The sequence below is a fragment of the Salarias fasciatus genome, chromosome 17, assembly GCF_902148845.1.
Source record: "Salarias fasciatus chromosome 17, fSalaFa1.1, whole genome shotgun sequence".
Taxonomy (NCBI): domain Eukaryota; kingdom Metazoa; phylum Chordata; class Actinopteri; order Blenniiformes; family Blenniidae; genus Salarias; species Salarias fasciatus.
This window is the reverse complement of record NC_043761.1, coordinates 7,068,186-7,082,850: the sequence shown is the minus strand read 5'-3', so window position 1 is coordinate 7,082,850 and position 14,665 is coordinate 7,068,186. Positions and strand designations below refer to the sequence as shown.

General features: G+C 47.6%; 1 protein-coding gene across 14 annotated transcripts in view; it reads right to left on the bottom strand.

The window, feature by feature from the left end:
- sox5 (SRY-box transcription factor 5) overlaps nt 1–14,665 on the bottom strand; it is a 204,515-nt gene that overhangs the window by 25,125 nt on the left and 164,725 nt on the right. For 13 of the 14 annotated variants that reach the window (XM_030113519.1, XM_030113518.1, XM_030113520.1 and 10 more), the window contains 2 exons: nt 5,060–5,186; nt 1,565–1,650 (listed from right to left, as the gene is read on the bottom strand). In XM_030113519.1, coding sequence (XP_029969379.1) covers nt 1,565–1,650; nt 5,060–5,186 — 213 coding nt within the window. The remainder of the gene's footprint in view (nt 1–1,564; nt 1,651–5,059; nt 5,187–14,665) is intronic. The other variant, XM_030113516.1, reaches the window with a different exon arrangement.

The following is a 14,665-nucleotide window of genomic DNA, read 5'->3' as shown; positions in this document are numbered from 1 at the left end:
GCGTGTGTGAGAGAGTGAGTGGAGTTATGTGAAATAACGCATTGGCGAGCGTGTTTTCTGCTTTCGCTTCAATACAGCTGGCTGTATCGATGATTGCATGTGAAACGTGTTTCAGTTTTTTTTTCCTGCGTGCGTCAAAAGTGGGCTCAATCGCGGGCCGCCGTCTGCCAAACCGCCGCGTTGCCGTGGCGACCCGCCGGCCCATAGCTCGCTGTCGTGTCTGTCTCGCCGACGGAAAACACCTCCTCCTCAAATGAGGGCTCGGACACGGTCCCAGAGGAAATCCGTCCACGTTGAGACATCTGTACTCATATAAGCCCGGGTAAATCCTTCTCTTTCTGACAAAGACGAAATCTCGCTCAGATGTTGTTTTTTCTTTCGCCCCCATCCCGATTAAGGAAAAAACAACAACCGCAAGGTGGACAAAGCTGAGATTTTGAATGATTCTGAACTCACTGAAACATACATACGGTTTAATTGAAGTGGTGATAACAGACAGAGGACGTTATTCTCGGGCTAAACACACACACACACACACACGTGAGCAATAATGAAATCAGTGACGACAGCGGGGTCCGTTCTCCATGATAGCCCTACACAGCTCCTCCATTCCCCCCGTGGCGTCTGGCATATGGGGCGGCACGTTCGTCTGACAGGTGCAAATGTATTACACACACTCCGCCTGACCTTTAACCCATATTTTCCCATCAGTCTCTTTGTGTGTGAGCAGTAAGCGAATGTCTGTCAAAGCAGCTGTTTCACCCAGACGCTCACATCTGTATGCACGAGTGTCTCATTTTATGGTAATGTATGCCGAGGAGGCAGAGGTGGCCTGTGCTGACGCCGGGCCCGTCGGCTGGTGCTCAATGCGTTTCAGACAGGCAATTGAGAGGACGCCCGTGCAGGCTCTTAACCTCGAAGAGGAGGGGGGCAGAGAGCCCACGTGACGGTGGCAGTGTGTGTTTTTCTGTTTATGTGTGATCAGTGGAGGAGAGAGAGGTTAGGATTACAACGTGAAAGGTCACTCGCTCTACATACAGACAGGAAAAGGACCCATCTTTAGAGCGCCGTAACAGATGTTGACTCTTTTTCATTGTGCCACCTCTGTCCTGCTTTAATATTTCTTCAAACAACATAACAAAGCCGAAAAACTCACTTTTATACCTAAGTTTCACAGAATCTCTAAACGATCTCTGAGGACACGAGAGGAGACTGATGTGTATTAACTTGTGGACACATTGGTTCTGACAGTCCATCCGGATGTTTGTGCCCCGTCGTCTCCGTGTTCGTGGCAGCTCAGAGCTGCATCAATCCCATCTGCGTCCCATGGCAGGACGAAGCCGCGGGCTCGGGTTACATTTGTCAGCTCGGTGTGATTTTTTTTTTTTTTTTTTGAGCGGTGATCACAATGATCATGTTTTTGCAGGATCACTTGGGCGTCCACACTTTGGCTGAAAGTGACAGCCGTGATCCCCCCCACCCCCGTTCCCCCCTGAAGCCCACTGTTTTGAAGTGTTGTTGGGTTCAGTTGGAGTCGCGTCTGACAGGTCGTGTGCGGTCGTACCTGGAGCTGTAGGGGTCCCAGGCCCGGTGTGGCGGCGGCCGCAGCAGCCATTGTTGTGGGGATGAGCTGAAGAGGGTAGGGGTCACCTAAAAAAAAACACACACACAAAAAAAAGGAGAATTTCATTTCAATTAATAAGTTTTCTGGGTAACCCTCTGTCTCCCTGTGTCTCTGTGCCACACCCCCCAATCTTACTTTGTTTTTGTGCCCCCCCCTCCCTTTTTCCTCTTGTTTTCCCCTCCCTCCTTCATCCCTCGTTCCCTTTCGCCCCCATCGACGCCCCCGACCGCCACCACCACCACCTGAGTCCCTTTCTGCAGCTGTTAAAGCCGTCCTTTGTGTGCGCCGCCGGTAGGGCCCTAATGAAAAGCCTGATTGTGTGTCCTCCTCCTTAATACCCCCTGACAAAGAGCAGCGAGGTGAAGGGATTCTGATAAAGCCGGCCCCAGTGCCGTAATTAAGAGCCGCGACTGCCGATTGCTGCCCCCCCCCCCCCTCCCTCTCCTGTCTGTCCTCCTGCTTTGTGGGGAGGAGAGCTCTGCTTTCAGGGCCCGTCGCCCACTTCCTCCATCACTCACTTCATCTTTACTCTCTTCACTCCATCTCTCTGCCTTTCCTCTGTCATGAGCGATAAATCAAGAGGTGGATGGACAAACGGGGCAGAGGGGACGACGCGAGCGCAAGGAAGCAGGGAAAGGCGGACAGAAACGAGTGCAGATAGGCCATGTTGTGATCGCTCAGGGAGAGAGAGGGAGAGAGAGAGAGAGAGAGAGAGGTCAGGAGAGAAGTGAAAACTCTGTTTAATTACACTCATGTAGTGCGAGCATGTTGGTTGACGGCTCTGATTTGCATTTGAACATGCCCACGAACCAAAGTGCAGCACATTGGGGGAGGTCAGAGTCTTCCAGTGGTGTTTAATCCAGGAAACTTCCATCTGGAGTGCAGAAAACTTGAGAATGTTCTCAGGGGCTTGACCTTGCATTTCTGACCCGGACCTTCGGAGCAGCGGTCAGCCTCTCGGCTGTGTCAGAACCTTTCATTGTGTGCATGCGTGCCCGTGTAACACTGGTGTGTGCACGTATCGGAGTTTGGCATGGGCCCGACTTTTCCTTCCGACATATTTTCCCATATAACTTGGCTCTTAAAAAAAAAAAAAAAAGAAACTGGGAGCAAAGTGGAGACATTCTTTTCTTCAGTGGGGAAAGAGGGTAGGAGGGATTAAAGAATTATTTCAGGACTGTGTATTCTAGGAGATTGGTCTTTTCTCTTCGCTCCCTAGACAAACATGAGCCCAGTGGATATTTATGCTCCTCCTGAGGGTCGCTGTAACAAAAGGGAGAAGGACGGAGAAAAGCAAACATGTTGCTCTTGGCTGGTGGACAGCGGTCTTGGCGGACGGGGCCCAAATTTCTCACTGACAGACGGACCGGAGAGGGAGACAGATACCACAACGTCATCAGTGTCACTTTGTCTTAACAGTTTTACACTTATTTAAAGTCTTAGCAGGGGGCCTGTAGAGTTTACAACACAAAAGGAAGACCAGGAAGTGAATGTCTGACAAGAGAAGCTCTCAATATTGTCTTCCTAAAGTCAAAGAGGAACTCCGATGAGGACTTTTACACATGATGGAAGCACTGGATTTATTCTACTAGAATCAGGTCATCTTAATCTGTTCCACCAGTTGTCAAATTGAGGGTCACATGGTGTCAGCACCTTTATTTCTGAATCATTTCTAGAAGTGTAAAGTTTAAAAAAATATATTTTGTAGATGAGGATGATCAAAATATCTTAGAAAAACATTTTAAAACTTTAATTATCCTCCACATGCGTATAAAACGGTTGTAAATTCGAGAATAAAAGGATTATTTAGGTAAGAAACTGACTGGGAACAAATTGATGAGCACTAATTTTAGTCTTGATTCATTACCAGACACCACATAAAAACAGAATAATTTGGAAAAACCTTGACAATGCATATTCAATGAGATTTAATACTGAAACACTGTAACCAACAGATGAGTTCTGTATTAACCTCAACGCGTCCCTCCCACTTCCCTTAAAAGTTGAAAAAGCTGTAGCGAGTTAAAAGGAAAAAAAAAAAAAAAAAAAAAAACAGTTGGAAAAAACAGATTTTTTTTCCCAAAAAATTAAAAACAAGTTATACAACCAAAATCTGTTTTACACCGAGTTTGGTCCAACATTCAAAATATAGATAGGAAGAAAACCCTGGCAAAAGTCGAACAGCTATCTTAAGCTGTGGCATGTTGTGTCAGAAGAATACAATAAGTGTTTAAATGAGACGACCGCTGAGTGCACACATGTCCATACTGCGCAAATAAGAATCTATTCATATCCCCCCCCGACGCTACGGAGCGCGGCGAGAATATGTCAGAGCACAATGCTACACATGTCCTATTTAGAGCCGCCGCGTCCAAACTGCATCAGCTCACAACAAGTTTGAAAGTTGCCAGAGAGTTTTCTCAGGGGCGGCTTGGCCTGCGCGCGGCGTGCCAGTCCGGTTGGAGTTGGCGGAGGCAGTGAAAAGACAAGCCCACTACTTGTCGGGGTATTTACGTGGGCAGTGGGCGTGGGTGAAGATGGCACTAATTAAAATGGAATGGACTTGTTTGGGAAGCTGTGAAACTCTAAGTGGGGCGGGGTGGCGGTGGGAAAGTGGGACCGAGCGTGCACGAGCCTCTGCTTCCCGTGCGCGCTTACATATTTGTGTCTTTTCTTTTCTTTTTTTTTTTTTTTTTTTTGTTTGTGTTTGTGATATCACAAAGCAATCACTCTTGTGTTTTGTGTGTGTGTGTGTGTGTGTGTATCTGTGTGTGTGTAGGCTGTGTTGGAAACACGTTCTGGCTGCATCCCGTGTTAATGTGAGGAGAACCTGGGGCAGGTCACATTACCACCCTCCTTCCCCCCCCCCCCCCCCCCCCTTCTGCTAACCCCCCCACTGTGCATTTATTCCCAGCATCCCCTGGCAAGCAACAACCTCTCCTTCTATCTATCTATCTGTCTCTCTCTCTCTCTTTCTCTCTGCCTCTCTCTCTCTCTCTCCATCATGGTAAACAACACATTGCCACACAGCCGGAGCGTGATAGCCAAAGAAGAAAAAAAAAAAGAAAACATGTCCTGCAGGACGGCTTCATTTTGTTGCTTTTATATATCAGAAAATAGACAAGACAAAAGCAAGGAGCCAAAAGGACTGAGCAAGAAAGGGAGAGGGAGAGAGGGAGATAAAGAGAGGGAGAGAGAGTAAACAGGAAGGGTGTATTTGGACTGGTTTTTCTATTAAGAGGGAGATGTTGTTGTAGGGGCGAGCTCGTCTTTTGGGAAACAACCAGACTCCTTGTGTGGGAAAATGGTCGGATTCTTACCTTGCTGGGTGAAAAACATGTGAAACATCACACATAAAAGCTACTTTTACTCTGAGAGTTGCACCTATTTATGAATGTGTGTGTGTGTGAGAGTGTGTGTGCATGTGCCACTTACTGCAGCCAGGCTTGTAGTTGAAGCCAGGGGGCATCAGGAATCCCTGCTGGGCTGCGGCCGCTGCCAGAGTCCGCTGGTCCGGGGGAAAGACGGGAATCATCAGGGGAGGGAGCTGGCCCTGGACCTGCTGATGAGGGAGGGGGGAGGACGGGGGGAGAGTGGGGGGGGGGGGGGGGGGGTATCAAGGATGGATGGAAAGAGGGCAGATATGAACATTAGTACCTGTGCACTCTGGAGATGTCTCAACATGTGCCCACTGGGAGAGGAAGTCGCTGTCAAATTAACAGCTGATTCTTCCTCGTAGAAATTCTACAACCTTGTTTGATTGCCATCTTTTGAAAATCCCAGAATCATAACCGTTTATTATTAACCTGAAGTTGGCAGCAGCCGACCAGATACAGGTGCTGAGGCTCGGCATGGAAACTAGAAACATGGCGGACGGTTGCAAGTGAACAAGGTTTTAGGTTTTATTCATTCATCCACCTATTTGTTTTTTGATGATGGTTCTCTCAAACGAATTTTTATTCATTTGATTTATTAATATAATGGCCATAATACACAATTCTACTGTCTGAGCGTTTCAAAGAGATCTGAGAGATTTCAGTGACTGATGAGCAGAATAATCACGCTAACAGTCACATGTTAGATTTGCAATGCGTCCCGGAACTGATCCCAGAACACGATGCACTCACATCTGAATGACACCGATTTCTTGAAATCACATCCGTTCCAGCTCATATACATATATTCATGCGATACATATGGGACACACATATGACATCAGACTGCAAACACACTAATAAAGCCACACACAGACACATACACACACAGATCCACATGCGTGCTCAGACGGTGAACGCAGCGTCTCGTCACAGAAAGCAAGTCACGGGGTCATTTCATTCAACTCTGAAGAACAGCTGGCCTGTTCCCTTTTTTTTTTTTTTTTTTTTTTTTTCAATAATTTGGAAGATAATGTTCTCTCTCTCCTCCCTGCATCGAGCCTCCCACCGACCAAAACACACACCAACACGCGGACACAACCCCGCGCAGCCCGTCTGCCGGCAGAGAGCCATACGACTTCATAAGGTTTCCAGGATTTTAAAAGAAGATGCGGAAAAAAAAAAAAAAAAAAAAAAAAGCTCCTTCGATGGGTGAGTTTGGCAGGGAGAGCAAGAAGAGAGATAGGGAGGGAGGAAGAGAGAGAGAGAGAGAAAGAGAAAGAGAGGGAGACAGATGGTTGCACTAAACAGCGTTCTGCCAAAAACAACACACAAAGACTTGCGTGTGATGGACTGACTGACAGCTTTGAGAGGAAAGAAAAGACAGGAGAAGACAGAGGATGGTGGAAGGTGAGGGGAAGATGAAAATAAAACATTTCGTGCGTCTATCTCCTGCGCGGCTTTATCCGTCTCTGGCAAAACCAGCCGACTGCCGCGGAGGGCAGGGTGAACCCTGGAGAGGTGACAGCTCCATCGCTGGACAAACAGGGACAGACAGCCGCCCAATATCAGTTAAATTGCAATTTAGCTCCAGATCCATGTTTTCAAATTGAATGCAGGAAACACATGGAGGCGCAGGGAGAACATGCAAACCCTGCACACTGACCACCACAGCACTGTGTGGTGCTTGTTGAAGTTTGGTTTTTGCTTATTAAACTGCAGAATATAAAACTCAGGATTAGATAATAATATTGATGTGACAATGTATTCCTGCTTGGGTACACTGTTCATTCTGTTTCACTTATTATCTGGTTCTTCTTGAAAAAAAAAAAAAAAAAAAAAATACTGTGAATTTTTGAGCTTTCGAATCTTCGCTGATGGCAACAATACAACAATGCTGCGCCTACACTGTGCCGAGATGAGACGAGGAGCAGAAAAGACAGGTCGGATAATATCGGCCCCCATTCAACGCACGCGTTTCAATACTTTTCCATGTTTAGTGGTTAAGTGCGTTAAACTCCACGGGTTAAATCCGCACGGCGCCGTTGTGGCCCGCGCTTGTGCTGCTGCACGGCGCTCTCGCCTCGCTCCCGCTCCTCTTCTTCCGTCGCTCTTATTTTGCCAGGAGGCCAGAGAGGTAATGGCTGAATAGGATAATGGGCAGGTAAAAGCCGTGTGATGTGGAAAATTGATCTGGAATGATGGAAATGGTTGGAAATGGCCGCAACAATCATAAGGATGGCGGCCGTGCCACGCTACAATTAGGTAATATCTCAGCGATGTGGGCACTTGAAGTGGTTATAGCTGGAGGCAGGTGAATACGGAGAGGAGAGAGTCGCCGTCGCTCAGTGCTAACTGCGCTTTTACAGTGTAAATACCTGGACCTGTGTGTGTGTGTGTGTGTGTGTGTGTGTGTGTTTCTGTGTGTGTATCCCCCCCTCCGCCTCTCGCTCTTGTGTGTCGGCATGCGGCAGCCAGCAGCACTGTAATCAAACTATCACAGCACATGGGAATAGCGCTCCCCTTCAAGCAGCTCCTTCCTCTCCCCCCTCCCCCCCCCCTTCTTGCCTTACACCAAAAACAATAATTACTCCACCATTTTGGTTAACCATAAACCGCCGCCGCCGCCGCCTGCGCCTCGCGATCAGAAGGGGGAGGCGTTCCAGCGCGACGCTCGGACAGGACCCCCGCGGGGACGAATCACAGACAGAACTGTTCTGCTTTGCCTTTCAGGCCTAATTGGACATATGCTGGAGTAGAGCTGGCTAGCAGAGCTGTAATGTACCGGAGGGAGGAGAGGAGAGGAGGAGAGGAGAGGAGAGGAGAAAGAGGAGAAGTTTGTGGCAGCTTCAATGCACACAGCATACTGTACACATACAGTACGGAGCGTGCACATGGCTTTCCTCCTTCCCCTGCAAGTGAAAATATCAGAAAAGTCTCGTCGCAGCATCCCGCTCTCCCCCTCCACGTCCAGCCTCAGAATAAAAAGGCTGCATGCAGCGAGTAGTTCAGGGGTCTTCAACCTGCGGCTCTCAAACCCCCTCGAGGAGCTTTCACAGAGCCGCGTTCAAGAAATAAACATTTCTGTCTTAGATAACATCTCGCCGTACAAGGAGTCTTTATATTTTAGTACGAGGCGAGAAATGTGACACTTAAAATGATTAAAAAAATGGTTCAGAGGTTTTTGATTAAAATATGCATTGCAACCTAACATGTCTACTGCCTTTCACTGCAGGTGATAAATATCGAGCAGCTGTTTGTAGGCTCACCAGAAAGAAATGTTTAAGAGGATTTCAACATGGACGGACTCATTTTCATCTCTGCCAACGACGCCTGATTACCTGCTTGCTTTTTACGAGGAGATCATTTCACAGTAGAAAACTTTAGTGTTTCTTATACAGTATACTAAGCTGCACTATTTCCCGTTTCAAGGTTAATATGTTTTTTCCGGCTCTGCATTTAAATCTTTTTTGGTGGAAAGTGGTGAAAATGACTCTTTTCATCATAAAAGTTGCAGCCAGTGCACGACAATTATCAGCTTACAGGAATGTTGCAAAACACTGATAACTATCTTCCCCCAATTAGAAAACTAAATGAGGACAAAATAGAATAAAAGAGTTATAAAGCCGCCTGTGCAGACACGTGATTGAAGAAATGTGTGTGAACTGTGTGTTTTGAGTGGGCAGGTAAGTGAGCGGGGGTCATAATTCAGGCAGTTTAGGCATTCCGTCGCATTTACAGCCCTCCACTTAATCTAATATTTCTCCTGATACAGAATACGCGGCGACGCTGTACCTTAAAGTGAATTATCTGCTGCGTGTTCGCCTTGTGATCACAATGTAAACTTTGAAACTGAGAAGAAAAAGCGCGTGAGAGACGGAGAGAGAAAGAGAAGAGTGTGCGCTATCCCGAATCAGAGAATAGGAATCAGAGACAAAGAGATGAATTGACGGGGAGGAAAGAAAAGCCAGCGAGAGAAAGTAAAGGGGCGATGAGGAAAGTGAGAGCGGGGCCGGATCTATCAGACAATCTCCAGATCCCACATAAAGGAAAAGGCACATCTGAAACAGCAGGCGCTTTGGGGAATAATGCACTCCTCAGCGTCTCTTTCACATCAGGCCCAAAGCGAACATGAAAACCTACAATACACACAGACAAAAACATCACACTGCTGCTGCCGCCGCTACTGTAGGCTGCTGACGTGGAGAATAAGGCGCTCCGCTTTTTCATCTCCAAACCCCTCCTTTCACGTCCAAAAAAGAAACCTGAAGCAAATACAAAAACTGGAACTCATCTGAAAAATTCCTCTAATCAGTGATAACTGAATGCAAAACAAAGCAAAATACTGAGCGGGGTAAAACACACACACACACGCACGCATGCACATACACACACAACTCTATATATAAAGAACAAGTGTGAAACTTTTTCCTGAGAACTTTCACAGGGGCAGAGAGGCTGGACAGGGAGGGAGAAGTTGACAATTCACCCTGGCGAGACAACTTCTCAGGAAATCAACAGCAGACAGAGAGAGAGCAGAAAGAAGGAGAGAGGGAGAAGGAGTGAGAGGAGGCGAGATGGAGACGGGAGCAAGAGTTGGATAATTGGCAGCGAGCGGAGGCTGCGTTCACCACGCGCCAGGCGGCACAGCTTGAACTTAAAGCGCCGCTGCGGCATAATGAAGATGTGGCCGCTAATTAACATATGGGGTGCGAAACAGGTTGGTTGGCACGCGGCGCGCTGAAAACTCCAAGGTAAAGTTATTATTGGGGAGTAATTAGCTCTATGAAGTTAATGCGCCGAACAATAGCTGCCAGCGCCGCACAATATGGCTCGCATCTGAGCGCGCGAAAAAATAGCCCCCGCTAAAGTGCGAGTCCCACAGCTAAAATCTGTTGGCGACCATATGCTCCGGCAATTAATGCAAGACCTGGATGACCTATCGCTGAAGAGGGGACGAGCGAGCGACAGAACCAATAATTAATTTGGAGAGAGAGAGGAAGGGAAGAACAGACATGGCGGGCTTTTAATATTAGTCCATTAACTTTCTGGGGACGGGGGCTATTAGGGCCTGTGTGCCGTGCGCTGGAATGGCGGCGCGCATGTACGTCTGTGTGTGAGGGGAGGCGGGGGGGGGGGGGGGGGGGGGGGGGGGGGGGGGGGGGACGACTGTGGTTCGGTTTGACGTGCACACATGTATTCCCAGGGAAAACACAAATTACACGGGCCGGGGTGTAATGGGGGCGATTAAACAATTACACAGCCAATCGGGTTAGCCGCCGCTATGTAAAGAACAGAGGTGCTGCTGTGTGTGCGGTGTGTGTGTGTATGTGTGTGTGTGTGTGTGTGTGTGTGTGTGACAATGAAGGAAAAGTTTCGGCTTGTTTTCTTTTTTTTATGATTGGATGAAAAAGTAGGCAGACAGAGGCTGCGCTTGTGACTGCATAAGGTATTACGTTTGACGGGCCGTGTGTGTGTGTGTGTGTGTGTGTGTGTGTGTGTGTGTGTGTGTATGTCTGTGTGTGATTGAGTTACCAACATAGGATAGCCTTAATAGAGAGCTTGTTAGCCGCTGTCGCCAGAGATTCTGGCCCCTCTTAAACCAGTCAAAGCATCAGGTGGCTTTACTCATTTTCACTTTTCTTTTTCTTTTTTTTTCCCTGCCCCCTCTTCTTCTTCTTCTTCTTCCTTTTTTTTTGATTCTGTCTGCTTTGCTGGCTGCGACCTATAGCAGCGGTGATTCTTGATGAGATGAAAGACAGCACACGGAGCGAGCGCGACAGGGGCACACACACACACACTTGACAGCGTACGTGTGTGTGTGTGTGTGTGTTTCGGTTGAGTGAGTTTTGATTCATTAGGCAGGACACACTCGTGTGCCCTCATCCCTCTGTTTCAATATACATTGCGCGAGTGTGTGTGTGTGTGTGTGTGTGTGTGTGTGGCTGCGTTCTCCCTGCCATTCTATGAAAATGCGTGCGCGCTCTCAAGGTAAGCCCTGAGCCGCTCGGCAGGTGAGCTCCTTTCATCCCTGTCGCGCTTCCCCGCGCGGCAGCAGCAGTCGTCCCCGGCAACACCGGGGGGAGCCTCGGAGACAAGTCGTTTAATTAGAACGAGACAAGACGAGAGAGGAAAGTAAAGGCAAGTTTGAGAAAATGTGCTCACCCCTTCAAGCTTAACAAGAAGGCCCTTAGCAGGGGGTAGGAGCGTGTGTGTGCGCGAGTGTGTGTGTGTGTGTGGTTTTGTGTGTACCTGCGTGTCTTCGTGTTGTTGGAATTCTTGTGAGAACAAGATGGATGATACTCATTTATTCAGGTGCGTGATTAAAACCTACATCGGAACGGCGCGAGAAAATGAGCAACATAAATTAACGGAGCAACGCGGAATCTGACGCAGCGCTTCACTGAGACGTCAGCGTCGGACGGTCTAATGACTGCTGACCTGTCCTCCGTCCAGGGTCAGCTGGGACTGGATCCAGTCCCTCGAGACCCCAAGCTGGATCAAAAATAGATAAATGATGAGAGAAAAAAAAAAAAAAAAGAGTAAGTTTTGGACATATTTCAGTGTGAAAAGGAAAAATGGCACTCCGACACTACAGACTTAAAATGTGGCTCCTGATTACAGGAGTGGGCACGTTTCGGGACGATCGCTGAACGGGATCAGTCCTCTCACCTGCTAATGTGGCGATGTCGCTTTCACAAAAACAAAGCAGAAATTGCCACACACACACACAAAAAAAAAAAAAGATCTGTGCCCATTGTGGAAAGATCCTGAATAAACGGCAGAATTAAAGGTTAAATTGGGAAAAACTCCCGATTGAAGTACGGATCTGAGCTTTGAATGGAAAACGCTCGCGGTAAATAAACCGACGCGCGGAGCTGCACGTGTGTGTGTGTGTTTGTAGCAGGGGGGGGTTAAAATTAATGGCTCATAAGTGATGCTAATCATGGATCATTTCAGGTAGAATCAATTAGTCAGAGCGAGAACGCAGCCAATCGCTGACTTCTGAGCACTAATGAGTATCCTCACAATGAAGCTGCTACGAGCGCGTGTGCGGATGTCATTAGCTTGTGCTGCTGTTTAGTGCGTGTGTGTGCGTGTGTGTGTGTGTGTCCACCCCTCCCGTCTCTGTAAATAAACTTTTCGAGCCCGCGCCACTTTCGAGTGCGCTGTTGGCCTAAATTGTCAACGCTAACACGCCATAGCGCTAGCTTGATTAGGGTTTCAGGGTGAGGGGGGGAGAAAAAAAAAAAAAAGAAAAAGAAAAGGAAACCGGACACGAGGACAATAAATAATTTGTCCCCCTTTCATGAGGGATGTGTGTCACTCTCCTCTCTTTTTTCCATGAGCTTGATTATTCGTTTCATTTCATCACCTCTTCCAAGTGGACGGTTGAAAGCATTCTTCACAGGCCTTTGGGGGTTCGGGCCTAACAAAGCCAAGGACGCAGACACACACATATACGCTCACACACACACACACACACACACACACACGCACACGAAGGGACAGCTGAACTCAGCCTCGTTAGGGGGAAATGCAATCACAAGGGGCTTATCACACACACACGCGCGCGCGCTCACACACACACACACACACACACACACACACACACTGAACCTGGTGCCCTCTCCCTGGCAGGGCATTGTATTGTGGGATTGTGCGGACAATCTCTTCATGAATGATTAAGCAGTGTGTTTCTCGACCAAGTCTTTGATGATGAGTGTGTGTTTGATCATCAGGAGAGAGTGTGCGGCGCTCTCTTTGCGAAACCGCGCGCGCGCGCGCGAAGGCGTGTGTTTTGTATGTTTGTTGCGTTTGATGTGTGCGATATATGTGAACGTTTGCGCGCCTTTTTCTCTCTCTCTCTCTATTTTTTCTCTTCCATTTTTTTTCTCCAGCGATGAGCCCCTGTTGATTGTGTCCCTCTCTTAACGAGGCTGCCTACAGCTGCCCCTTGCTTGTGAGAAACTATTGTTGGGCCCGTTCAATGGAGAGACGCTTGTTTGGGAAAAGGTTGCAAAGTCATGGGAAAAGAGAGCTTTGTCTCGGCGGGGTCGTGAGGGAGTGAATCATGAGCGGACGTGTTTATAGCTTAACACACACAGCTGCGGCGGGACCCACACGCACATACACGTACGCGGAGGGGACGGACGCGTCGAGGAGGCACAGAGAAATCCTCAGAAACAAACACTCGGGCTCCCCCTTTTTTCTTGCGGACGGGACAAAAACGCGAACAATTCGGAATTTGACTCGCACAAAAGCAAATAAACACAGCTGCTTTGCACGTAGGCACACACACACACACAGACACACGTCTCACACACATGCTATCACAAGGTCTCTTATCACACAAACTGTGTACAGCTAACTCTCGGGGGAAAGGGAGTGTGTGTGTGTGTGTGTGTGTGTGTGTGTGTGTTCCTTCTTGGACAGGGTGTCTCTTTATGATACAAAGCCCGGCTTTCTCAGCTTAAAATTCAGTGTCATCTGCCTTTACAAAGGCCTGGGCTATTCGTTCCAAGCCACCTGGACCAAAATAGAGGCTCCAGTGTAGCACCGAAAAGTACAATACTTCCATTTTTAAGTGTTTCATATATTCCCACCCATTTTCTCAAGCTGAAGACACAGACCGGCATTCAAGGCGGCTGAATCGCTGTGCGGGTTTTTCAGCTTCACAGTAGTTTAAAGCACACTTTTGACACTCGTCGGCAGCCAAATTGACAGTCAATACAGTTTGTGGCAAATTTTTTTGAGTGAAAGAAGCACTGCAAGACGGAAGAAACTAAACCAAAAAAAAAAAAGACAGTTGCCTCCATATAAAACATACTGCAGCCACTTAGCTCTCCAAGAAGGACAGGAATGTGGACACTGTAGAAAATCTGTGTCATTTCATCAAAAAGTAGTTTTTGCTGCAACTTTTACCGCAAACCAAGAGCTGCACCAACTCTGCCCTGTTATTGAGAAAACTGAACATTAACTCAAGTTTTCCAGTTTAATTCTATTGTTGTATTTTTAGCATTTTGACACTCGGCACTGCAGTATGACTGCCTTGATTTATTGCACCATAACTGCAACAAGAATGTCTTGAGAATGAGAATCACGTCTTATTGAGACTACCTGCGTAAATAAACGGTAACAGCAATAATACAAAGAACTGTTTGTCCCTCCGTCAACAGCGGGACCGTAAATGTTTGTGTACGGAGCCGAGTGTTATCGCCATAACCCGTCTGTGTTCATGTAAAAGGAGAGATCATGTCAGATTGATGCTAATGCCTGTCCTAACGTTTTAGTCTGTTTACACGGCGCGTCGTCATCACTCCAGGACAGGAACACACGCTCCGTCTGGGTGGCCTTATTCGTGCCTGTTTGTTCGATTGTGGTCGCAGTGTTGCTCTTTTTTAGGGGGTGTGATGTGACCTGCTCCAAAACCTTGGTATTTTTTTTTTTTTTTGTTTTTTTGTGAGTGTGGAACGTTTAAAAGGGTTAACCACATTTATTTGTTTTTTTTTTTTCCTGTTTTGTGTTGAGTTTTCATCCTGATCCCTTGGCATTGCCGCTCTGCAGACAGCCCAATCTACTGCTCTCACTGTGGAAACACCTCAACAATCACTCACGGGGCACAATGGAATAAACATCTGAAAAGTGTTTTCAACTCGACAGCTTG